The following is a 24,822-nucleotide window of genomic DNA, read 5'->3' as shown; positions in this document are numbered from 1 at the left end:
TAACCCATAGTGGTAATCGCCTACTACCCCATAGTGGTAAACACCTACTACCCCATAGTGGTAAACGCCTACTACCCCATAGTGGTAAACGCCTACTACCCCATAGTGGTAAACGCCTACTACCCCATAGTGGTAAACGCCTACTACCCCATAGTGGTAAACGCCTACTTCCCCATAGTGGTAAACACCTACTTCCCCATAGTGGTAAACACCTACTACCCCATAGTGGTAAACACCTACTACCCCATAGTGGTAAACGCCTACTACATGACTGTACATGCTACACACTATAACAGCCTTTCAAAAACAAATCAAAGCCGTAAAATAATTGAAGTCAGGCAACTTTCTATAGCCAGTTAGCCATGTCAGTTACGTGTGTATGTTTCAAACCACCTAGAATAACGACGTAAAGATGTGAGTTGACAGGAAATGTCACATTGTTCAGTATTGAAATCAGAAAACTTAATGGTTCATTACAAATGGCCAGATTTACCATGTCTGATTTACTACCACCAAGAAAGGAAAATAAGACAAGCATTAATATGTAGATTTATTGATACATCAAAACACAGTCGTGGGGTTGAATTGACTTGGCCTGGTTTCCCCCCAGTTCCAACGAGACATCTCACTTCCTTGCTGACCAATCAGGAGTGTACGAGGGCTTGCCGGTGTAAAACAGGAGAGCTAGAGAGGAAAATAGTGTGAGAATTAAACCCTGGTGATACTGTAGGGACTACAAGGTGTGAGATGACTTGATCAGAGATTAACCAATCAGTCAGCGTTACATCAGACTGGGGCGGTAATGATGACTCATCACATCAGAGTATGTAGTGTAGAACACATTGCATGGGTCAGTGTGATGATCCAAGAGGAACATTCAACAGTACATTAACATCTTCCTAATATTGATCTGCCCCCTTTTCCATTACAACACATATCCACTGAGTGGTCAATACATTAACCTGACCAGGTGAAAGCGAGCCCTTATTGAAGTGATGGTTAAATCAGTGTAGATGAACAGACAGGTTCAAAGGGTTTTTAAACCACAAGACAAGGATTGTGTACCACTCAGAGGGTGAATGGGCAAGACAAAGGATTTAAGATCCTTGGAATGAGGTATGGCAGGTGCCAGGCACACCGGTTTGTGTCAACTGAAACACTGCTGGGTTTGTCAAGCTCAGTTTCTCATGTGTATCAACACTGGTCCACCACCCAAAAGGACATCCAGCTAACTAGACTCCAATGCCGACCCACAGTTGTGTCACGGACCAACATCCCTGTGGAACGCTTAGACACCTTGTAGACAACTGAGGCTGTTCGGAGGGTAAACTCAATATTAGGAAGGTGTTAATGTCCTCTATACTCAGTGTATTATAATAACACTACACACCTTCCGACTCCACCAGCACAGCAACACTTCAGCAGCCAACCAGATCTAAACAAACAGAACAGTTTTAAAAACAAACAATCCCCATCATAGATTACTAGACTACATCCAGAACATTCTGAAACCAGATCAGAACACTAGTTCAGTCATTGTAGCCATCCAGCTGCGGTCCAGGGTCTGGGGTCAAGCCCCCACCCAGACACCCTCCCTCCAGGCAGGCAGCCCACCTTACCCCTGCCCCCTCGACAAGAGCAGGCTTGTCAGTGTCTGCCCAACCCACAGGAGGACCGATGGGAGGCCAGACCTTGATCCAGCCCCAGAACACAGGACAGGACTGCCACCAGACTGGAGGAAGGAAATTCATCATTTACAACATTCCAGAATGCTTCATGTGGAAGGAGCGTTAAGATGCCGTCTAAAGTCACACACCTTTCCAAACCCTGCAGACACCAGGACCTCAACCAGAGGGGCAGAAACCTAGAGGGAGAAAGTAGGAACGCATGAAGTGACATTGTAAGACCTTGTAGTCAGACATGAGATCAGTCTATAGCAGTGAATTCTAATCCTGGGGACCCAAAACTGTCAACAAGTGTTTCCCCCCCAAGAACTAGGCTTAGGTGGTATATCCCAGAGTATTTCAGAAACAACAGAGTTTCACCAACAACATTAGGGACTGATTATTCAAGACTAATTAGTGAAAGATCAGAATTGAGCTGTAAATCTAAACGAAGCCTTACATCTCGGTCCCAAGAACCAGGATTGTGAAACACTGCATAGATCAGTTCAGTAACCAATCAGTCAGCTTAACATCAGACTGGGGCGGTAACCGTAAATCATCACTTCTACATTATAGAGGACAGAAGTCAAGTCGATCACACACACCTTGAGGTAGTTCAGTAACAGGCATCTTCTAGTGACTTGTCTGGTACCACCATCAGGACCTGAAGGAGAGGAGTCTAAATAAACATGCTGAACAGCACTACATTCAAAGATGGCTTTATTGTCTGATAGATCAGAGGGGTAACCAATCAGCTGGGGAGGGAACACGACTAACTAAAAGACCACTGATCCTAGACCAGCACAAATCACCCGAGAGACTAAATACGGGGAAAGTGTTGACAAGGGCCCCGTACATCAAGACAAGAATGTAGTTTATTTGGAAGACCGTATTCTAACTTCAATCCTGCTTAAACGATTGATGGTAACGCAAGACAATATAAATTAACTGACGACATCCTGAGTGGCCCATCCACCCCAGTGATTTGTGCTGCTACTGGCGTTTCATACTTCTTCATATTAAACCAAATGGCAGCCATTTTGGATCAACAATGCAAAGCCAACAGCCATTTTGGATCAACAATGCAAAGCCAACAGCAATTTTGTGTGAGTCTCCGGTCCCCATCAGACAGTTGGTAACCCCAACCAGCTGTCCCGTTGTTGCCCTGGCAACGCCAGCGGGTCCACCTTTGCAGGTTCTGTCGCCGACGGTGCGACAGAATAAGTGTCATCAATAAGAGCCAGAGTCACCACGACTACCAAACATCAACTGTTCCCTCTCGTTTGCAGTGAGTTATAGCACTAGACTGGTTATAGCTTGTGACTAAGGCAGAGGCTCTGGTTAAGAAACAATGACTAGAGATTAATTTCCCATGACAATTACCGAACGTACTCATTAACCAAAACTCACCAGTCTAGTTGGCATCACGGCTTCCTGTTCAGCCACGTACAGAGGAAACCCAAGACAAAAGCTTCAAGATAAGGTCTTGGTGGGGACCAGATACGAGGAGGGCACAAGGAGGAGGGGGGGGGGGGGGGGGGGGGTTAGACATGACATATGTAGCCTTTATGACAGGTTACGTAGCCCTCTGCTGAAGTCAGCTATTCCTTTTCTCAACAGGAGTTCAGACGAACGAGATTCCAAAGAGAATATTCATCATGTTCAGCAGAAGGTTGGGAGAGCTCAAACATGTCATGTTCAGCAGAAGGTGGGGAGAGCTCAAACGTGTCATGTTCAGCTAAACAAGTAAAAGTTAACAATGCTGTGTCAATATCAAACTGAAAACTGTAAACAGCTGAACCTGCCAAGTAAGAAAGCTTGTATAGAAACATTCTGTACATACCAATAAAAACATATTTCAAAAACTTCACAATGAACTACCCCTTTAAGGACAAATGAAAGACTGGTGTTAGAACATCCATTTAGACTGGAGGGATCCATACCTGCATTAGGTAAGGATCCATCTCAATTTCCACCTAAAATGACACCCAAAATCTAACTGCCTGTAGCTCAGGACATGCGGGAGTCGTGACACAATTTGAAATGAAAAACACTTTGAAGTTTGTGGAGGGGTGAGAATAATGCAGGAGAATATAACACCATAGTAAAAGATCAAATCAAATAAAAAAAATATAGAAAAACATTTGTTGTCCGCAAAAGGGTAACAATGTGTGTGCAAAGTTTACATTCAAGAATGAGAGAGCTACATAATATTTGTTATGCAGTTTCCCCAGGTGTCCCTCACGAGTTTGTCCAAATTGGTCCATTTTAAAGTACATACGTATAGAGGACATACTAAAAATGCTTTAACAATAACGTTTACACACTCCCAGGAATGTCAAACGTAATGGATCATTAGCATCCCTACATAAAAGTTACTAAACAGGAGACGCAACGAGAACGCCGATCCAATGCCTCCCAAAACACAGAAGTGAACGATTTAAGATAAAACGGCCAAGTTAGCAGCCAACACTGATCTAATGTCAGAAGTGTTCACACCACAAACAAAGGGTGAAAAAAAATAACTACTTACAATTAGAGTATTTAGAACACCCACAGTTCTCTACACCAGATTGAGCTGCTGATGCCAAAGCCCATAGCAGTTTCTCTCTGTTGTAAAGCAGAGGGTTACAGCACAAGTAGTGCAGGTGATGGGAGATTTCCTGTGGCACACAGTACAACGACGCCTCCCTACTGTGCCCTTTTGGCCCTGAGGCACATTCAGGTCTGCACTGATGTATTTTGGCAGGTGAACATTACTGGAGGCAGGAGAAGAGGGGACAGAGGTAGAGGGGACAGAAGGTGCTGCAGTGGTCTTTGTGCCATAGTCAGCAAGCTCCTGGATGAGCAGCTCTCTGAAGGCTAGCTGTGTCATGGGGGTCTTTCCACAGCTCTTAGCCATTTCCTTGTGGAGGATGAATGCATTCACCACAGCAATGTCGATGAAGTGATAGAACAATGTCTTGTACCACTTCATTGTCTTGTGGAGAACATTATAGTAGCCTATCAGCGCGTCTGACAGGTCCACACCTCCCATGCTCTTGTTGTAATCCTTAACAGCAGCTGGAACGGGGACATCTTTCTTGGTCCATGTCCCATTAGCGTCCTTCGCACGCCTGCGGATGTGATCGCCGCTGTACGATTTGTGGATACTGGAGCACATGATCACCTCTCTGGCATCCATCCACTTTACAAAGAGCAGGTCATCTTTCCGAATCCATCGTATGGTCCCCCTTTCTGCCCTCTTAGGCATGTCGTTTACTTTTGTTTTGGGAAAACCCACTCCGTTGGGACGAATGGTGCCACAAGACCATACATTCAGCTTCCTCAGGTCTATAAACAGAGTCGGGCTTGTGTAAAAGTTATCCACGAATAGTTTATAGCCCTTCCCCAGCAGTGGAAAATCCAATAATTTCATAACGGAATCATAACCAAGTCCCATACCGGTGGCTGAGATAGACTTCCCCTCATAAACAAAGAAATTCCAAGTGTAGGCACACGCAGAATCTGCCAAAACAAACAGTTTGTAACCCCATCTTGTTGGCTTGTTAGGCATATATTGTTTGATGCCAATTCTGGCCTTTGAGGCTACCATCCTCTCATCTATGGACAGGTTCTGGGAAGGCTGAAAATGGGTCTTGCAGGCCTCAACAATGCTGGAGTAGAGAGGGTTGATTTTGAAGAGCCTATCAAAGCCTGCTGTGCCCTTCTTCCTGTCATTGTTGTCGTCAGCTTGTGGGTCACTGATATGAAGCGCTCGCGAGACAGTCAGAAACCTCTTACAAGACATGATAGTGGTGGGGAAAGGCAGTTGGTAGAGTCTTGAGCTTCTCCAGTAGTCCTTCAGTGTTTTCAACTTAACTAGCCCCATATAAATGACCAGTGAGATGTAACAGTACAGGTCTTGGATGGAAATGGGCTTCCAGGCCTCTTTCTTTCCTGCTTGCTTCTTAGCCCCATACTTGTTGGTGTTAGACACAAGCGAATCAAGAACTGACAAGGAGAAAAACATCTGGAAAAGATGAAGGGGGCTGTACTTTCCAGTCATGTCCAGCTGAGGTCCCGGCTGCCTTTTAGGTCGAAATATTGGTCGACGTGGCTCCACATCATCCTCTAGCACAGTGCGCCAACGGTCCTCTCCCTCGGTTGTAGTTGCCGCTGGTACACCAGCCCTCCTCCGCTTCTGGTCTGGACTCATAACACCTCTAGATGGCCGGGTGGGGGTGGGTGTGGAGCCAGAGACAGCAGCAGGGGTCAGACTGGAGGAACCCGTTCCTACGTTTGAACAAGTGTGGGATGGACTTGAATGTGGTATCTTTGGAGATGGCTCCCAGAGGTCATCGGAGTCTCTACCTCTATTGAGGATGAAAAAATAAATAAACATGTTTAGAACTCTGACTTATTTTATTTAACCTTTATTTTATCAGGGAGTGAGCACTGAATCAACACATCAAATGCACAACACAATCACTAATGAAACATGTGGACCAATAGGCAATAAGACATTGAAAAACAATAGCATGTCATAGCCAGCAGAAAATACACGTAGGCTATGCTAATACATTGTATGCCTCAGATCTATATAGAAATATCTCAAATGAATATGCAACCATTTAAACAGCTGCATTAGCATGAGACGGGAAAACCTATTTTACTCACCGATCCAAAAGGGGATCCTCTCCTTCCAAAAACATTTCTTCCTCACTGGAATCACAACTGGACTCACTCGTGGAGTCCTCATCCATTAGTTCTGTGTCACTCTCCCAGTCAACTTCCACAATGTTTTCATCCAAATTTGTAAACTTAGACTTCGATGTAGCTTTCCCACTAGTAGTAGCCATGTTCTTTTTTAGTTTAGTTTTGAGGAAAGTTTGTAGAAGAGAACGAACCACTGAGTATCATTAACTACCGTGAGTCCTGTTTGCTTTCACCAGAGAATGAACACTGTTGCAGTACAAAAGGCGTTCACATTCCGCTGGAAAGCCCAGTTCATTGGCTATCTAGCTAGACCGCTTTCAAAATGATAGGTGGTCCATGGACCAAGACTCTGTCAATCAAGTGAACACCGCTGGTCTCATTGGTGCCTAACGACGGCTTACCTTCATTAGGCTAATTGACATGTTGTGTAGCCAATATGGGGAATGTATCAAAACAAGTTGCATTGATAAGTGTTTTGTTGTTGTGCGCTATCCCCAAACAATAGCATGGTATTTTGTCCCGCTGTAATAGCTACTGTAAAATTAGACACTGCAGTTAGATGAACAAACATTTAAGCTTTCTGACGATATAAGACATGTCGATGTCCCGGAAAAGTTGGCTGTTGTTTCGAAAGCCTTTCTAGTCACATACTGAGCAGCAGCTGTCCAGGTTTCAGGACACGGATCCTGTAGAGGTTTAAAAGCAGCCCAGAACAGCCATCTTGTTTCAGGACAGTCAACTGTGAAAAATAAAATAAAGAGGACACGTAACTAGCCTGCAACAAGAAAGTCAAGTGAGGGTTCTTTACTCAGCAGGGTGTCAGGTCATTTAACATCAACAGGAATTCAGACAAATGAGATTCTAAAAAGGTTTATCATGTTGCAGAGAACGATTGTTATTCTGGGAAAAACTTCCCTTTCTAGTGCACTACAACTGACTAGGGCCCTTAAAGCTCTGGTCAAAATAGTGCACTATAAAGTACCACGTGGGACAGTTTCAGAACCACAACTTACAAGTATGTTGGAGTCCACACTGCAATTCCACTGACCACAGCACCCAAACCCTGAAGAACGAAAGGCAAACATTTTATTAGTGTGATGATTGAGGAATCGATGACTAACTGCAGCACTATATACAGTCACTCAGTAGTTAATGTCGTTTCACATCGGTTCAAAGGGAGCTAAGATTGTCATCATTGGGACTGTAGCATGTCACGGTAGCCATAGAAACTAAACAGTCATTCCAAGAAGCCATCTTGTACAGTTGGCCAGCCAAAAGGTGAAAGTGTCTACATCCAAAGTCACCCCCTATTCCCTTTATAGTACATGGGTCCTGGTCTAAGATAGTACCCCACTTCCCTTTATAGTGCCCTATGTCAAATGATGTCAGTGTCTTAACATTTCACCAACCTGGATTTTCACAAAGCGCACCAGTCTCGTGGTCTGGAATCAGGTATTCTATAGAGAGAATCATAAAATAACGTTTCTATACAAGCTTTTTAACTTGGCAGGTTCAGCTGTTTACAGTTTTCAGTTAGTTTGGCTTCTATGAGAGGATAGAAGGTTCTTAAATAGAGCCCACCAGATCAAAGATCACCGTCACAAAAAAATATTTATATTTATCCAACATATTCTTGTCTTTGAGGAAGATCATTTACACACAGTCACTTATGAGTCAGTTACCACATGCTGAACGTCCACCTCAAAAGGCACTTCCCAATTTAGTTGTAAATCCATGACCATTTGCCAAGTGCACACAAAGACATACTTAGTGATTTTGGGCAGAGGACCTTATGTCAGAGTCCAGTATGAGGTAAGTTAAATGTAGTTTTGCAAGCCAATGCTAACTAAAGCTAGCATAATGACTGGAAGTCTATAGGCATGTTCTAGCATGCCAGCTGACAACCACATACTTCATAGCTGCGCTAATGCTCGTTAATATTCGCTTATGAAACTACCTTTAACTTCTCTCATAAATGGACACATAAATTGTATCCACTGATTTGGGAAGTAGATTAAGGCCTCTGCCAAAATCCTGAAGTATCCCTTTAAGGTGAAGGGCTGAGAAGCAGGACACAGCCAGGAGGAAAATTACAGAGGTCCATTTATGAACAGGCAACGTGCGGGCATATAGAACCCGATATTGGTACCGTCGCTAACGGAACCTTATTTCCAATACCGTGTAACGAACGCTAACCTCATTACGTACAAACGTGCGCAACCGCGACATTCAAACGAGGCTGCAAAGAAAACGAATGTGACTGTGTTGACATCACAATCTGGGTTGTGAACTAAGTTTCTATTCAAGAGTTGATTGACATGGTACTGGCTCTATAGTATTGGAGAAAATATGGGGGGGGGGGAATTGACCCCCCTCAGACGATGTATGTTACATCGTGACGTGTCATGGCGTAACGTACAGCACGCAAAAAGCAACTCATTCTGTCTTACAGCCTCTCTCAACCCTCACCATTTAAAAACAAGGGACAGGATAAGGGGGGGGGGATACCTAGTCATTTTTTGCATCATCACTGCAAGCTAGCATGACTCTCAAAAGACGCCGTTTACTTCTGAAGATCACTTTAGCACCGCCGTAATGACATCCCCCACATGACATCTCTCCTCACCATCATACCCTGACTTCACCGCTCGTGTCGCGTGTTGCAAAATACATTTTGGAGTCTGTTATTCAATTATTGTACCCACACTGCTCACGCACGTCAATGAGCTTCTGCGTTGCCAAGGGCTCAAATAGATGTCATTCCTATTTCTGACCCAGACACGCTGCAAGTCCCGCCTCTCCAATCTCCTCATTGGTTTATAGAAGCATTGGTTAAACCCACGTGGGTGATTGAATGACGAGCTGTGTTGCTGGTTGTCGTGGTAATATTATGGAAGTTTAGATGCCAATCACCATATAAGTTCAAATATGAAAAACCCTGGAAGGAGGAGAGGTGACTTGAAACGATTCAGTTGACCGTTTTGTGTGGATTAATTGTCGGAGTAGAGGACCTTGTGCATTTCAGGTACAACAACAACTCAATGTTTATATCCCAGGACAAATGGGTTAGCAACAGCAAGCTAGTTAAAAAATAACAAATTAGCTAGCAAGTGCAAGCTAGCTAGCTAAATTGTCCTACATGTTTCATGCTTTTCGACCTGTCCCCAAATTAATGTAATTGGTTCAGTTTGTTTTGATATTTTAATCTGCGTGTAGTGATCACGTTTGGTGTGGAGGGACAAAATACATGTATGCACGATGGCGCAGCCGGTTTAGCTTCCCCACCTGCTATTTTTAAAAAGACCCGACGGAGCTCATTGCCTTCTTGAATCAAGCAGAGATGGGCATCGTGAAGGGCTCATCATTTTGTTGGAAAGGGGAGAAATTGCGCTTTACAAATGGTATTGATATTACAGCTCATTGACACCACACACACCCAGTGATAACAACCAAGCAATTTTGTTGCTAGATTTAGCAACTTTTTTTCCCCCAATCATCACCTAGCAACACATTTAGCTACTTTTTAAAATGTATTTGAAACTTTTAGCAACTTTTGAAAAGTGACTCAAAGCTAAAATGCACACATTTTATCTCTAAATGTCACAAAAACGATTCTCTCAGTCACAACACACGCGCCTGGCTGCTGAAATGCATTGTGAGTGACGTCACCAGCAGGCGTTCAGCTCGTGCATAAGCAGCATTGTTGGCTGACTGCAGCATCAGTAGTACGGGTTCGACGAGACAAACCCAATGAATATAGTTGGTCACGAATGTTTGATCTTGAACAGAACTAACATCAATCAACATGTCTCAATCAAAATGGTACAGCCAGAAGTACAGGAAAGAGTGGGAGTCTGTACCTGAACAAATGTCAAATCAATTTCATTAAGGTTGTGTATTCTGCGTCACATGAACATGCCTCTAGCAACTTACCCTGAAAATTAGTTGGCAACACTGGCCACACCACTACATAAAGAGAGACCTAAAACAAGAGCATGGTAGCAACACCACATGGCAGCAGTACAAAACATGGTACAAACATTGGGCACAGACAACGTGCAGGCATATACAACCCGATATCGGTAGCGTCGTAAATGGAACCTGATTTCCAATACCGTTTGACATTACTACTTCTGACCAGATAAACGTTAATAAGTAGTACATTATTGAGAATAGGGTGTCATTAGCGCAACGACAGTCGAATCAGGGGCCAAATGCTACTCAGAATCTGGTACGTTCCTTCTTCAAAGGCTGATTCGTTAAGAGAGTGATGGTGCATTCACTAATAGTGATGGTGCAGTCACTAATAATTGGGGAGCTAGCCTACTAGCTAACACCAACATGACACGTGGTAAACCAGGTGATAACAAAAAAACACCAAACTGGCCAGTTGGCAAACTAACGCTCGCTTGCATCGTTTTACTGCCGCAAATGTGAGTCATTGTACCATGCATGGCAGACATTTCAGTAATATGCAGCTTACCTGATGCATATTCTCTACCGAGTCATCGGCATCTTGAAAAGAGTACATGAAAGTTTAAACACACGGAGGAGAAACTCCAACAACTCTCTCTCACCTGAATGAAAACCCATGAATGATCAGCTGTTGATGACGCTGCTCCTCTGTCTTCTTCTATGGTATACTGGCGTTCGCAACAATTAAATGTGCATTCCGCCATCTACTGTGCGGGTGGATAATACGGATCCCAAAAAAGTAAAACATTTGGGTAAAAATAAAATATCATACAAACTAACAACAAAGAAATTAACTAAATAAAATCAACCTGCTTTTCTGTAAAAACCTCATTCTAATCAGGTCCAACACAGCCTCAGAAGCCTCCTGTGAGGGAAGGACATTTCCACTGCAGATTAACATCCTGGGTGTTGCATTAATAAAACACATCTGAAGAAGCTTCAGTGTTTCTCAACCTCCGCTCTGTGGGATGTTGTTAGCTGACAACATAATCAGTTCTATAATGCTAGTTTTAGGGGAAGTGTCCCAGACACATATGCTTTTCAGTCCAGGACTAGGGTTAATTGGTTTCCAGTCCAGGACTAGGGGTTAATTGGTTTCCAGTCCAGGACTAGGGGTTAATTGGTTTCCAGTCCATGACTAGGGGTTAATTGGTTTCAAGTCCAGGACTAGGGTTAATTGGTTTCCAGTCTGGGTACCAGGACCAGGGTTAATTGGTTTCCAGTCTGGGTACCAGGACCAGGGTTAATTGGTTTCCAGTCTGGGTACCAGGACCAGGGTTAATTGGTTTCCAGTCTGGGTACCAGGACTAGGGTTAATTGGGTACCAGGACTAGGGTTAATTGGTTTCCAGTCTGGGTACCAGGACTAAGGTTAATTGGTTTCCAGTCTGGGTACCAGGACCAGGGTTAATTGGGTACCAGTCTGGGTACCAGGACCAGGGTTAATTGGTTTCCAGTCTGGGTACCAGGACTAGGGTTAATTGATTTCCAGTCTGGGTACCAGGACTAGGGTTAATTGCTTTCCAGTCCAGGACTAGGGTTAATTGGTTTCCAGTCCAGGACTAGGGTTAATTGGTTTCCAGTCCAGGACTAGGGTTAATTGGTTTCCAGTCTGGGTACCAGGACTAGGGTTAATTGGTTTCCAGTCCAGGACTAGGGGTTAATTGGTTTCCAGTCCAGGACTAGGGGTTAATTGGTTTCCAGTCCAGGACTAGGGGTTAATTGGTTTCCAGTCCAGGACTAGGGTTAATTGGTTTCCAGTCCAGGAATAGAGTTAATTGGTTTCCAGTCCAGGAATAGAGTTAATTGGTTTCCAGTCCAGGAATAGAGTTAATTGGTTTCCAGTCCAGGACTAGGGTTAATTGGTTTCCAGTCCAGGACTAGGGTTAATTGGTTTCCAGTCTGGGTACCAGGACTAGGGTTAATTGGTTTCCAGTCTGGGTACCAGTGTGTTTGTGACATCATGCCCCTGTACTGCTTGTCATGTCAAACAACAAGGAGGGGGATGACATCACAAAGCAGGAACACATTTTTAGAAAGATACCGGTAAGCTTGAAATGTCCGTGGTCTAATTGACTCAACGACCAAAACGCACATCAGCGTTTTGATTGAACTCAAACCAATTAATTTGCGGTTGTTTATGAAAATGAGTTGGCTCACTCAGTGATGCTGCTGTGTCGTACACCTGTCAGATCTGTTAGGCTGCTACTAGACAATAGCATCATACTGAGTGATGTTTACAGCAGTTGGTTGGTTTTCTGCCAACCAGTGCCTCACTTCAATGCATCTGTTATTAAAATTCACTCCCCCCACCATGGTTAGTGTTGGTGTGTAAACTGTATATTAAATTCAGTCACCCCACCATGGTTAGTGTTGGTGTATAACTGTATATTAAATTCAGTCACCCCACCATGGTTAGTGTTGGTGTATAACTGTATATTAAATTCAGTCACCCCACCATGGTTAGTGTTGGTGTATAACTGTATATTAAATTCAGTCACCCCACCATGGTTAGTGTTGGTGTATAACTGTATATTAAATTCAGTCACTCCACCATGGTTAGTGTTGGTGTGTAACTGTATATTAAATTCAGTCACTCCACCATGGTTAGTGTTGGTGTATAAACTGTATATTAAATTCAGTCACTCCACCATGGTTAGTGTTGGTGTGTAAACTGTATATTAAATTCAGTCACTCCACCATGGTTAGTGTTGGTGTATAAACTGTATATTAAATTCAGTCACTCCACCATGGTTAGTGTTGGTGTGTAACTGTATATTAAATTCAGTCACTCCACCATGGTTAGTGTTGGTGTGTAACTAAATTAAATTCAGTCACCCCACCATGGTTAGTGTTGGTGTATAAACTGTATATTAAATTCAGTCACTCCACCATGGTTAGTGTTGGTGTGTAACTGTATATTAAATTCAGTCACTCCACCATGGTTAGTGTTGGTGTGTAACTAAATTAAATTCAGTCACCCCACCATGGTTAGTGTTGGTGTGTAACTGTATATTAAATTCAGTCACCCCACCATGGTTAGTGTTGGTGTATAACTGTATATTAAATTCAGTCACCCCACCATGGTTAGTGTTGGTGTATAACTGTATATTAAATTCAGTCACCCCACCATGGTTAGTGTTGGTGTATAACTGTATATTAAATTCAGTCACCCCACCATGGTTAGTGTTGGTGTATAACTGTATATTAAATTCAGTCACTCCACCATGGTTAGTGTTGGTGTATAAATGTATATTCAATTCAGTCACCCCACCATGGTTAGTGTTGGTGTATAACTATATTAAATTCAGTCACCCCACCATGGTTAGTGTTGGTGTATAACTGTATATTAAATTCAGTCACCCCACCATGGTTAGTGTTGGTGCATAACTGTATATTAAATTCAGTCACTCCACCATGGTTAGTGTTGGTGTGTAACTGTATATTAAATCCAGTCACTCCACCATGGTTAGTGTTGGTGTATAACTGTATATTAAATTCAGTCACTCCACCATGGTTAGTGTTGGTGTGTAACTGTATATTAAATTCAGTCACTCCACCATGGTTCGACTTCATGTCTTGAAAAGGTTTTAATTTCAGGACTACAGAATAACATCATAAAATACAGTTTTCCAGGGAGTTCTAGAAACCAGTTAAAGGACAACGCCGTCCAAAAACCATCTTCTGGTATTTGCTTCATTAGTCCACTGTGACATCGTCCCAAAATGTTTTGCTTATCAACAAATCAGGTTCTCAAGATATGGAACTTTCAAAATACATGAATCCCCATATGATGCATTTGGCAAATACCAAAAGACCGTTTTTTGGGTGGAATTTTCCTTTAAGGAAAGCATGCATCAGTCAGGTGAAAGGTTGTTTGACACCATGTCCAATGTCAGACGAAGACCTTTTGAATGCCACAGAAAATACCATCCATCTGAGTGATTAAAGGAATTTTATACCAATAATCCAATTTGAATCCCAAAAAAACATTTCCAATGCATTTCAGCCCTGCCACAAAAGGACCAGCTGACATCATGTCAGTGATTCTCTCGTTAACACAGCTGTGTTGACAAGGACAAGGCCTGAGATCACTCTGTCATGCTGATTGAGTTCAAATAACAGACTGGAAGCTTCAAAAGGAGGGTGGTGCTTAGAATCATTGTTCTTCCTCTGTCAACCATGGTTACCTGCAACGTGCAGTCATCATTGCTTTGCACAAAAATGGCTTCACAGGCAAGGATATTGCTGCCCGTAAGATTGCACCTAAATCTAACATTTTTCAGATCAAGTACTTTAAGGAGAGCGGTTCAATTGTGAAGGCTTCAGTGCGACCAATAAAGTCCAGCAAGCGCCAGGACTGTCTCCTAAAGTTGATTCAGCTGCGGGATCGGGGCACCACCAGTACAGAGCTTGCTCAGGAATGGCAGCAGGTAGGTGTGAGTGCATCTGCACGCACAGTGAGGCAAAGACTTTTGGAGGATGACCTGGTGTCAACAAGGGCAGCAAAGAAGCCACTACCTGCAGGAAAAACATCAGGTACAGACTGATATCCTGCAAAAGGTACAGGGATTTGACTGCTGAGGACTGGGGTAAAGTCATTTTCTCTGATTTTAATTTCACCTTTATTTAACCAGGTGGGCTAGTTGAGAACAAGTTCTCATTTACAACTGCGACCTGACCAAGATAAGGCATAGCAGTGTGAACAGTTACACTTGGAGTAAACAATTAACAAGTCTATAACACTTTTTCTACCATCTTCCCGATTGTTTGGGGCGATCCTCAAGAGGCGGGTGAACAAACAAACTCCCCAAAATTCTGACAACCACTTATGAAATGCTTGTAATTATACTTCATTATTCAATAGTAACGTCTGACAGAAATATATCTTAAACTGAGCAAAGCAAACTTTAGAAATTAATATTTGCGTCATTCATACCACTGTACGTACGGCTTTTTTCTCTCCCGTTAATCACCAGAATTCTTATGTTAATGCAGTCCCGGATTGGGCTCAATCTGTGTCCGGGAAACTAGCCTCATGAACCAACTGAATTACCTTGTAGTTGTCAGAACCCAAATTCTACCACTGTGCTTAATTGTGTTACAGTTCGCATTAATACTATTGGTTGACGGTAGGGCCTGTATTAACGCACTTCCTTAACAGCTCTGCATTACTCCACAAAATTATGGCCCGACACCAAATCACCGTAAATGCTTCACGGCCAACGCAAACAAATTGACCACGCAGCGCCTGGTCAATTTGTTTTCTTACTGATCACAAAAACCTATCCCTTCCACCATAATGAGGTTCCGGAACTACAAGCCGGCACAGATGTCCGTCATAGCCATGCAGTTCCATACCGTAATCCTCTTTTCGACCCAATGGTAAAGGCCTGAGTAAACACTTTATCCACCATCTGTAGTGGCATCGGTAGCGTCATAGCCGAATTTATTCAATATGTCTATCCTATTGTGTTAGAATTACTTCATGATTAAACACTGCTCAACATATTTTCAAAAACAAAGAATGACCTTAAATCAGTCAAGATCCAATAGCCAGTGAGAAGTCGGTCACCATCAAATGTGCAGGTTTATAACCTTGAATAACATGCGATGATTGACATCATTGTTCAGTATATAAATCAGAACGCCACATGGTTCATTAAAAATGGCCAAATTCAACAACTACCACCAAGAAAGAAAAATAGGACAAGTATTAATTTGTAGGTTTATTTACACATCAGAACAGTCACAGGGTTGAATTGACTTGGCCTGGTTTCCCCCCAGTTCCACCGAGACATCCCACTTCCTTGCTGACCAATCAGGAGTGTACGAGGGCTTGCAGGTGTAAAACAGGAGAGCTAGAGGGGAAAATAGTGTGAGAATTAAAACCTGGTGATACTGTAGGGACTAATACACAAGGTATGAGATGACTTGATCAGAGAGTAACCAATCAGTCAGCGTTACATCAGACTGGGGCGGTAATGATGACTCATCACGTCAGAGTATGTAGTGTAGAACACATTGCATGGGTCAGTGTGATGATCCAAGAGGAACATTCAACAGAACATTAACATCTTCCTAATATTGATCTGCCCCCTTTTCCATTACAACACATATCCACTGAGTGGTCAATACATTAACCAGACCAGGTGAAAGCGAGCCCTTATTGAAGTGACGGTTAAATCAGTGTAGATGAACAGACAGGTTAAAAGGGTTTTTAAACCACAAGACAAGGATTGTGTACAGGGGTGAATGGGCAAGACAAAGGATTTAAGATCCTTGGAATGAGGTATGGCAGGTGCCAGGCACACCGGTTTGTGTCAACTAAACACTGCTGGGTTTGTCAAGCTCAGTTTCTCATGTGTATCAACACTGGTCCACCACCCAAAGGACATCCAGCTAACTAGACTCCAATGCCGTCCCACAGTTGTGTCACGGGCCAACATCCCTGTGGAACGCTAACAGACCCCTTGTAGACAACAGGAGGGCCAACAGGAGGGTAAACTCAATATTAGGAAGGTGTTAATGTCCTCTATACTCAGTGTATTATAATAACACTACACACCTTCACACTCCACCAGCACAGCAACACCTCAGCAGCCAACCAGATCTAAACAAACAGAACAGTTTTAAAACCAAATAATCCCCATCTTAGATTACTAGACTACATCCAGAACATTCTGAAACCAGATCAGAACACTAGTTCAGTCATTGTAGCCATCCAGCTGCGTTCCAGGGTCTGGGGTCAAGCCCCCACCCAGACACCCTCCCTCCAGACAGGCAGCTCACCTTACCCCTGCCCCAAAGCACAAAAGCAGGCTTGTCAGTGTCTGCCCAACCCACAAGAGGACCGATGGGAGGCCAGACCTTGATCCAGCCCCAGAGCACAGGACAGGATTGCCACTTGACAAGATGGACATTCATCATTTACAACATTCCAGAATGATTTGTGGAAGGTGCGTTAAAATGCCGTCTAAAGTCACACACCTTTCCAAACCCTGCAGACACCAGGACCTCAACCAGAGGGGCAGAAACCTAGAGGGAGAAAGTAGGAAACCATGAAGTGACATTGTAAGACCTTGTAGTCAGACATGAGATCAGTCTATAGCAGTGAATTCTAATCCTGGGGACACAAAACTGGCAACAAGTGTTTCCCCCCCAAGAGCTAGGTTTAGGTGGTATCGCAGAGTATTTCAGAAACAACTGGGGTTAATCAATAACATTAAGATTATTTCTCTGAAGTTTATATTTATAGCAACTTCAGTAAATAGCTGCAGTCAACATTAGGGTCTGATTATTCAAAACGAAATAGTGAAAGATCAGAATTGAGCTGTAAATCTAAACGAAGCCTTACATCTCAGTCCCAAGAACCAGGATTGTGAAACACTGCTCTAGAGTATAGATCAGTTCAGTAACCAATCAGTCAGCTTAACATCAGACTGGGGCGGTAACAGGAAATCATCACTTCTACATCATAAAGGACAGAAGTTAATGGCAACAGATCAAGTGAAAGTTGATCCTACACACCTTGAGGTCGTGCAGCAACAGTTCTCCAGTGGCCAGGCTGGAACAGTCAGGACCTGGAAGGAACAGATCCCTAATTAAACATTATGCAGAAGTACATTAGGTACTGCAGACTATATGCAGAGCATTCTGAAACCAGATCAGAATGCAAGTTCAGTCATTGTAGCCATCCAGCCAGCGGTCCAAGGTCTGGGGTCAAGCCCCCACCCAGACACCCTCCCTCCAGGCAGGCAGCCCACCTTACCCCTGCCCCAAAGGACAAGAGCAGGCTTGTCAGTGTCTGCCCAACCCACAAGAGGACCGATGGGAGGCCAGACCTTGATCCAGCCCCAGAACACAGGACAGGACTGCCACCTTACTGAGGAAGGAAATTCATCATTTACAACATTCCAGAATGCTTCATGTGGAAGGAGCGTTAAGATGCCGTCTAAAGTCACACACCTTTCCAAACCCTGTAGACACCAGGACCTCAACCAGAGGGGCAGAAACCTAGAGGGAGAAAGTAGGAAACCATGAAGTGACATTGTAAGACCTTGTCGTCAGACATGAGATCAGTCTATAGCAGTGTATTCTAATCCTGGGGACAAAAAACTGTCAAGTGTTCCCCCCCCCCCAAGAACTAGGTTTAGGTGGTATCCCAGAGTATTTCAGAAACGCCAGAATTTCACCAATAACATTAGGGTCTGATTATTCAAGACTAATACCTTCCATCTCGGTCCCAAGAACCAGGATTGTGAAACACTGCTCTAGAGTATAGATCAGTTCAGTAACCAATCAGTCAGCTTGCTGGGTCAGTGAAGATGCTGTAAAAACAATCATACACACCTTCCTGAAGACTGCAGACCCACAAGGACATCAACTGGGGGAGGAGAGTTGCGGGATTATTAAGTGATATTGTAAGAACTAGTGGTCTGACATTAGATCAGTCAACAGCACAGCATTAACTAATCTTGGGGACCCACCCCTCTGGGTTCCCAGGACCAGAACACACTGCCAGAGTAGATCAGTTCAGTAACCAATCAGTCAGCGTAACATCAGACTGGGGCGGTAATAAGAAGTCATCACTTCTACTAACCAACAGGTGGCACCATTATTAATTTCACATCTATTATTCAGTCTTGTCCTTGAATCGTCCTAATCCATTTTCCCACCACACGAGTGGCTGATTCTACTTCCTCATGTTGTGCCTTGCGTTCAGCCAGGAATGGACAGACTGCTGCAGTCATTGTCATAACATCAGGAAGTAGCATAGATTGCAGTTAAGTGAAATAATCTGCCAGCTGGTTGTGCTACACTTTTACTCACAATAACTTGGATTCCACACCTTCATTCACTGTCACAGCAAAGAGCTTCCTTCTAGTGGCCAGTCTGGTACAACAGTCAGAACCTGGAAGAGGAGATGTTCTATCTGTATTAATGTGATAAACTGCAGTACAGCAAAGTAGCCCCACCTCTATAGATCAGTTCAGTAACCAATCAGTCAGCTTAACATCAGACTGGGGCGGTAACCGTAAATCATCACTTCTACATTAGAGTACAGAAGTCAAGTCAATCATACACACCTTGAGGTAGTTCAGTAACAGGCACCTTCTAGTGACTTGTCTGGTACCACCATCAGGACCTGAAGGAGAGGAGTCTAAATAAACATGTTGAACACTACATTAGACTATTTTTTTGTCTGGGTTGTTATCCCTCAGCTATCTAAACAATCCAAGACCAGCACTACCACCCTGAGAGACAGTAGCCATTTTGGATCAACAATGCAGAGCCAAATGCTATTTTGTGTGAGTCTCTGGTCCCATCAGACAGTTGGTAACCCCAACCAGCTGTCCCCTTGTTGCCCTGGCAACGCCAGTGGGTCCACCTTTGCAGGTTCTGTCGTCGACGCAGGGCGTAAGACGCATGCGGGTGTCATCACTAGGAGCCAGAGTCACCACAACTACCAAACATCAATTGTACTCTTGTTTGCAGTGAGTTATAACACTAGACTGGTTATAGCTTGTGGCTAAGGCAGAGGCTCTGGTAAGACACAAGGACTAGATTCATTACCCATAACAATTACCAAACGTACTCATTAACCAAAACTCACCAGTCTAGTTGGCATCACGGCTTCCTGTTCAGCCACATACAGAAGAACCTAGGAAGACAAAAGCTTCAGGTTACAGTCTGGGTGGGGACCAGATATGAGGGCACAAGGAGGGGGTTAGACATGACATATGTAGCCTTAATGACAGGTTACGTAGCCCTCTGCTGAAGTCAGCTATTCCTTTTCTCAACAGGAGTTCAGACGAACGAGATTCCAAAGAGAATATTCATCATGTTCAGCAGAAGGTTGGGAGAGCTCAAACATGTCATGTTCAGCAGAAGGTTGGGAGAGCTCAAACGTGTCATGTTCAGCTAAACTATACAAGTAAAGTTAACAATGCTGTGTAAATATCAATACAATAAACTATAAAGCACCACTTGGGACCGTTTCAGAACCACAACTTACCAGTATGTTGGAGTCCACGGTGCAATGCCACTGACCACAGCACCCAGACCCTGAGGAATGAAAGGCAATCATTTTATTAGTGTGATGATTGAGGAATCGATGACTAACTGCAGCATTATATACAGTCACTCAGCAGTTCATGTCGTTTCACATCGGTTCAAAGTGAGCTAAGATTGTCATCATTGGGACTGTAGCATCTTCAAGTGACTGGTTCCACGGAGTCATGTCACTCAACCCACATGGCACCCCAGTCCCTATACAGTGGACTACTTATTGACGAGACCGACTGGCCGTACTGTATTGTGACCTGCCCGATGGTGGTCCCAATCACAGCCGGATGTGCTCTAGACCCCTGCGCCACCCAGGAGCAGTTCACAAGGAATAAGGTCCCATTTGGGATTCCACCAACATGTATACGGGTGGAAGACCAATCCTACCCGTAGTGGGGAACCCCAGTTTGATAGTTGGACGATAGTTGGATGAACTCACCAGTGAAGGGCGTGTTAATCCCTTCAGGAAACTTCATCCCCACGTCTGTTAAAATGAGAAAGGAAGTTAGTGTTTTGCTGTAAAGAACATTTAAACATACAACTGGTGCATTAGCTACAGTCACTCAGTAGTTCATGTCGTTTCACATCGGTTCAAAGTGAGCTAAGTTCATCATCATTGGGACTGTAGCACGTCCCGGTAGCCATCTTGTACAGTTAGCCAGCCCAAAAGTGAAATTGCCTTCATCCATGATGTCAGTGTTTTAACATTTCACCAACCTGGATTTTCACAAATCGCACCAGTCGTGGTCTGGAATCAGGTATTCTATAGAAGGAATGACAAAGGACTGTTAGTTATAGCTTGGCTTCTATGAGGGGAAAGAAGGTTCTTGAATAGAGCCCATCAGAATAAAGAGAATCTTCACAAAAGATTCAGACATATGCTTGTCAATGGATCATCATATAAAGCCCGGATGTAGTGACCATATAGAAATGTGGTGCCATTAGAAGTGTCCTGAACACCAGTTAATAAACTCAAATGTTCCTCACCAGCACCACATTCCTATTCCAGAATGGAACTCCAAGTGGAGAGTCTGTTCAGATGCCTTGAAGTCAGGAAGTCATGTCACAAGTAATGCAGACCTGAGCAAAGAACACATCCAAGTTAGTGACCCACTAGTCTGTATATTACTACAAGAGGCTTTGGAACACAGAACAAGGAGGCCATCAGATCAAAGTTAGCATCACCAAAAATCAGATATATGCTTGTCTTTGAGGATCATCATTTACAGCCAGTCACCACATTCTGAAAGTCTACCCCAAGTAGACAAAATTAAGGAAATTTCCTTTAAAATTATTCATAAATATTATCCTGCCAACCACTATATGAAGAAGTTTAAGGAAAACATCAACTCAAATGGCTCCTTTTGTAATGACCACCCAGAAACAGTTGTGCATCCTTTTTGGCATTGTATGCATGTAAGAAAACTGTGGCAACATTTACAAACAGAACCACATTTTCGTACCCTACAAAAATAAATTGAACTGTATTTTAAGACAGTTAAATGCTCTGACAAAAAAGCTGTTAGAATTGAAAGCATATGCATGTCCCTTAAGGTCCTTGTGTAATTGTAATGTGATATTGTACCCCCTAGCTCGATTGTTTGTAATCTATGTATGCTTGTGTTCCCTCATGTACTGTATTGATTTGAAATTATTAATAAAAAAATTAAAAATGTAAGTCCACCCCAAGGTGTAATGAGATATGGTAACTGTAGCTTTGATCGCCAATGCCAACTAAAGCTAGCATTACGACGTCGAAGTCTACAGGTATGTTCTAGCATGCTAGCTGATAACCATATTCTTAAATTGCTAATGCTAGCATATATTCACTTAATAATCTACCTTTAAAGTGAAATTGTATCCATTTGCTTGGGAATTAGATAAAGGGCCCTGGCGAATCCCCTAAAGGTGAAGGGCAGACAAGCTGAACACATCTAATGATCCTAGAGGTAAAGTCAATGTACTCACGTGTCATTCTTCTGGACTTCCCGGCATCTGTCCTGCATTCCTGTTGATCAGAGGGGAAGTTAGGGAGGTCCATTTATGAACAGGCAACATGCAGGCATATAGAACCCGACACGGATATCGTCGCTAATGGACCCGTATTTCCAATACAGTGAACTACTTCTGACCAGATCAACGTTAATAAGTAGTACACTATTGAGAATAGGGTGTCATTAGCGCAGCAACGAGTCGAATCAGGGGCCAAATGCTACTCAGAATCTGGTAAAGAAGTTGCTTCTTCAAATGCTGATTCGGTAAGAGAGAGTTCATTTTATCATCACCGTAGCAGAGACCTCTAATGTTGGGTTTATAATGACTGACGTCACTCCTAACTGGAAAGCTAGCATACTAGCTAACATGGCACGTGGTTAGCAACTTGCTAACTAAAACCACCACGGAAGCAGGTATTCAAGTAATATGTTTCTTACCAGAGCAGCACATTCGAGTCGTCGGCATCCTGAAAGGAGAAAATTATAAAAAGTGAACTTATGATAGTTACAACCCCGGTAGCTAAGCCAGCCATTAAATAACGGTGTTTGCCATGTGACCTCGCTAGTTGCGGACACGTGTTCTGGGAACGCAGCATTTCGAAAAAAAAAGTTATCGGTTACATATAAATTGCAAGTCTCTCATCAGAAATACTAAAGTACAATCAGGTATTCAGAACAGGTCTGTGTAAATTCTCATCATCAAAAGACGTTGCAATGCTAACGGACAGATATCGGCCTGAACATTAAATGAAATCAGAACATGTTTAATACTATAAATAAAGTCCATTATTTGTCGAGTAAATTCTGAAGATCAGTGGAGGAGTTGAAACAAAAGGATGGCTTTAGATTGAAAGTGGCGACAAAACAGACGAAAGGCAACTTTCAATGTTACTGATAGGTGCTTTTGCCGCATTCCGCCAACAGTTAAATATAGGTACCCGGTTAACTAATGGCAGCAAATGCAAATATATAGTATTTATAGTATATGAACAATGCAAATAAACGCTACACATTAGTGCATTGTAGTGAATGTGTTCCTATCAAATGCGTAGCTAAAAGATGTTCGTGGGAGATACGGGATATTTAATCTTACCTCGGTTGGATGGGAGAAGAAAATGGAAGGACTGGAAGGTTCCTTCGCCTTTTATGCTGTTTACGTCCGTGCGTCACGAGCGCGGACTCCTTCCTCGTTTGAGGGTTTTGCAAAAAAAAAAAATCAAATACATTTTTGTTATTATTGTGAATATCAATACAAAAACAATGCTACAAGTGAAACGGTTGATATTGATCAGTTTGCACCCAAAATTAAATACAGCTATCACAGGAAATAGCATTACAAATTTGCCGCCAAAAACCTCATCTGCCTGCACTCGGTCTGATATATTTCAAGCCTATGCCAGGTTTATGTTTAGGTTTATTTTAACTTCCTGGTACAGATGCAAAATTATGTCATAGCCTACAACACACATATATATACACATATATACACACACACATATATATATACACATATATTATTATACACACACACACATATACACACACACATATATATATATATATACATACACACACACACACACATATATATACACACACACATATATATACACACACACACATATGTTACATACATATATATATATATATACATACACATACACATATGTATTTTTTTTTAATTATTTTTTTAAATAACATATAAAATTATAAGATCAGCCTAAATATATGGACAATGCATTATACATAAATAAAAATGCAAGTCAATTCATGAAATGGGGCAGGATAATCCCATCCTAGATCTGCCTTTCGGCCTTTACTAGTCCTGGGTTAGCGGTTGAGGCCCAGAACGATAATGTGGTTCAAGAGGGTCCTCATGTCCGTTGTGGCCTGTTCCCTGGGCGGGGCACAGACCAGTCCATCGTCCAGGTAAGACAGTTACTCCTCCAGTAGAATGCACCACCAGAGCAAAAGGCAAAGGCCGTCCGGCCCGCCAGGCAAAATGCTGCAGAAACAGTGTCCAACCATGCCATGTTACAGTCCATTCGGATATGTCCTAGCCCAGAGCTCTCTCACCATAGTAAATAAAGAATAACTGATAAAGATTTCATATTGCCGGTGTCTGTGAAAATGAAGTGTCCATTGCCCTAGCCGCAACAATGGGAGGGGTGTATGTGGACTGTAATGGCTGGTTAACATGTTTGTCAGACAAGAGCCCTTGGCCATAATGAGTTTTTTTTAAATCTAAACTCATTTGAAAAACATTCAGTCAACCAAGACGTCTAAACACCAGAAGGACGATGAGACATGAGAGGAGCCAGAACTACAGCAGTGGATTTGGAGTTCGTAGCCTTCCCATCACTTAATTTAATTCCCATGGGGACTCCACTTGCCTCTTTCAGTTTGACCTTTGGGCCTGTGAGA

At 43.0% G+C, this 24,822-nt stretch overlaps 2 protein-coding genes, 9 non-coding genes and 2 pseudogenes across 40 annotated transcripts; all 13 read right to left on the bottom strand.

Moving 5' to 3' along the window:
- Nucleotides 1-536: 536 nt before the first annotated feature.
- On the bottom strand, nucleotides 537-10,960 carry LOC118936332 (piggyBac transposable element-derived protein 4). Of its 2 annotated transcripts, none has more exons than XM_090183410.1 (9): nucleotides 10,846-10,960; nucleotides 7,772-7,819; nucleotides 7,376-7,425; nucleotides 6,324-7,101; nucleotides 3,075-6,019; nucleotides 2,270-2,328; nucleotides 1,817-1,864; nucleotides 1,391-1,435; nucleotides 537-684 (listed from the first exon to the last, which is right to left on the bottom strand). In XM_090183410.1, exons 4-5 carry the CDS (start codon nucleotides 6,503-6,505, stop codon nucleotides 4,228-4,230), a joined length of 1,974 nt encoding a protein of 657 aa, XP_090039536.1. In that variant the 5' UTR covers nucleotides 6,506-7,101; nucleotides 7,376-7,425; nucleotides 7,772-7,819; nucleotides 10,846-10,960; the 3' UTR covers nucleotides 537-684; nucleotides 1,391-1,435; nucleotides 1,817-1,864; nucleotides 2,270-2,328; nucleotides 3,075-4,227. The 2 variants fall into 2 exon arrangements, with proteins under 2 accessions (XP_090039536.1, XP_036843076.2); XM_036987181.2 differs by having other exon boundaries at nucleotides 4,198-6,019; nucleotides 10,846-10,959.
- Nucleotides 751-824, bottom strand: LOC118966221 (small nucleolar RNA SNORD31; annotated as a pseudogene).
- LOC118966228 (small nucleolar RNA SNORD31) lies at nucleotides 2,165-2,234 on the bottom strand. The gene has a single exon (XR_005053488.1). It is a non-coding gene; the product is annotated as a small nucleolar RNA SNORD31 (small nucleolar RNA).
- LOC110531397 (uncharacterized) lies at nucleotides 2,270-23,791 on the bottom strand. 29 transcript variants are annotated; one of them, XR_002474668.3, is made up of 16 exons: nucleotides 23,492-23,790; nucleotides 22,837-22,865; nucleotides 22,373-22,412; nucleotides 21,392-21,484; nucleotides 21,122-21,167; nucleotides 20,844-20,888; nucleotides 20,355-20,404; nucleotides 19,953-20,000; nucleotides 19,426-19,499; nucleotides 19,169-19,250; nucleotides 18,689-18,722; nucleotides 18,305-18,352; nucleotides 17,867-17,919; nucleotides 17,327-17,374; nucleotides 16,905-16,949; nucleotides 16,048-16,197 (listed from the first exon to the last, which is right to left on the bottom strand). XR_002474668.3 is itself a non-coding variant. In XM_090183444.1 (15 exons), exons 11-15 carry the CDS (start codon nucleotides 18,717-18,719, stop codon nucleotides 16,066-16,068), a joined length of 309 nt encoding a protein of 102 aa, XP_090039570.1. In that variant the 5' UTR covers nucleotides 18,720-18,722; nucleotides 19,169-19,250; nucleotides 19,426-19,499; nucleotides 19,953-20,000; nucleotides 20,355-20,404; nucleotides 20,844-20,888; nucleotides 21,122-21,167; nucleotides 21,392-21,484; nucleotides 22,373-22,412; nucleotides 22,837-22,865; nucleotides 23,492-23,790; the 3' UTR covers nucleotides 16,048-16,065. The 29 variants fall into 29 exon arrangements, 9 of the variants coding, with proteins under 9 accessions (XP_090039570.1, XP_090039568.1, XP_090039571.1 ...); XR_002474671.3 differs by having other exon boundaries at nucleotides 19,188-19,250; XR_002474669.3 differs by having other exon boundaries at nucleotides 19,426-19,484.
- LOC118966211 (small nucleolar RNA SNORD30) lies at nucleotides 3,257-3,328 on the bottom strand. The gene has a single exon (XR_005053477.1). It is a non-coding gene; the product is annotated as a small nucleolar RNA SNORD30 (small nucleolar RNA).
- On the bottom strand, nucleotides 16,269-16,342 carry LOC118966224 (small nucleolar RNA SNORD31; annotated as a pseudogene).
- Nucleotides 17,742-17,811, bottom strand: LOC118966220 (small nucleolar RNA SNORD31). The gene has a single exon (XR_005053486.1). It is a non-coding gene; the product is annotated as a small nucleolar RNA SNORD31 (small nucleolar RNA).
- Nucleotides 18,866-18,935, bottom strand: LOC118966216 (small nucleolar RNA SNORD31). The gene has a single exon (XR_005053482.1). It is a non-coding gene; the product is annotated as a small nucleolar RNA SNORD31 (small nucleolar RNA).
- Nucleotides 19,323-19,392, bottom strand: LOC118966229 (small nucleolar RNA SNORD31). The gene has a single exon (XR_005053489.1). It is a non-coding gene; the product is annotated as a small nucleolar RNA SNORD31 (small nucleolar RNA).
- Nucleotides 19,660-19,786, bottom strand: LOC118966234 (small nucleolar RNA SNORD22). Its single transcript, XR_005053493.1, has one exon. It is a non-coding gene; the product is annotated as a small nucleolar RNA SNORD22 (small nucleolar RNA).
- LOC118966212 (small nucleolar RNA SNORD30) lies at nucleotides 20,115-20,186 on the bottom strand. The gene has a single exon (XR_005053478.1). It is a non-coding gene; the product is annotated as a small nucleolar RNA SNORD30 (small nucleolar RNA).
- On the bottom strand, nucleotides 20,479-20,542 carry LOC118966209 (small nucleolar RNA SNORD29). Its single transcript, XR_005053475.1, has one exon. It is a non-coding gene; the product is annotated as a small nucleolar RNA SNORD29 (small nucleolar RNA).
- Nucleotides 20,963-21,026, bottom strand: LOC118966206 (small nucleolar RNA SNORD29). The gene has a single exon (XR_005053472.1). It is a non-coding gene; the product is annotated as a small nucleolar RNA SNORD29 (small nucleolar RNA).
- Nucleotides 23,792-24,822: the final 1,031 nt, after the last annotated feature.

The sequence above is a fragment of the Oncorhynchus mykiss genome, chromosome 9, assembly GCF_057628025.1.
Source record: "Oncorhynchus mykiss isolate SJ-2025 chromosome 9, ASM5762802v1, whole genome shotgun sequence".
NCBI lineage: Eukaryota > Metazoa > Chordata > Actinopteri > Salmoniformes > Salmonidae > Oncorhynchus > Oncorhynchus mykiss.
This window is presented reverse-complemented; position numbering and strand designations above follow the sequence as displayed.

Excerpts from the sequence above, each read along its gene's own strand:
- LOC118936332 (XM_090183410.1), bottom strand. The coding sequence starts at position 6,505 with ATGGCTACTACTAGTGGGAAAGCTACATCGAAGTCTAAGTTTACAAAT. Across the intron at positions 6,020-6,323 it reads GAGGATCCCCTTTTGGATCG|AGGTAGAGACTCCGATGACC; the intron begins GTGAGTAAAATA and ends CATCCTCAATAG.
- LOC110531397 (XM_090183442.1), bottom strand. Across the intron at positions 16,950-17,326 it reads TGTCTGCAGGGTTTGGAAAG|ATCTGGTTGGCTGCTGAGGT; the intron begins GTGTGTGACTTT and ends CTGTTTGTTTAG. Across the intron at positions 16,198-16,904 it reads TGTGCTGGTGGAGTGTGAAG|CTCTCCTGTTTTACACCTGC; the intron begins GTGTGTAGTGTT and ends TTTCCCCTCTAG.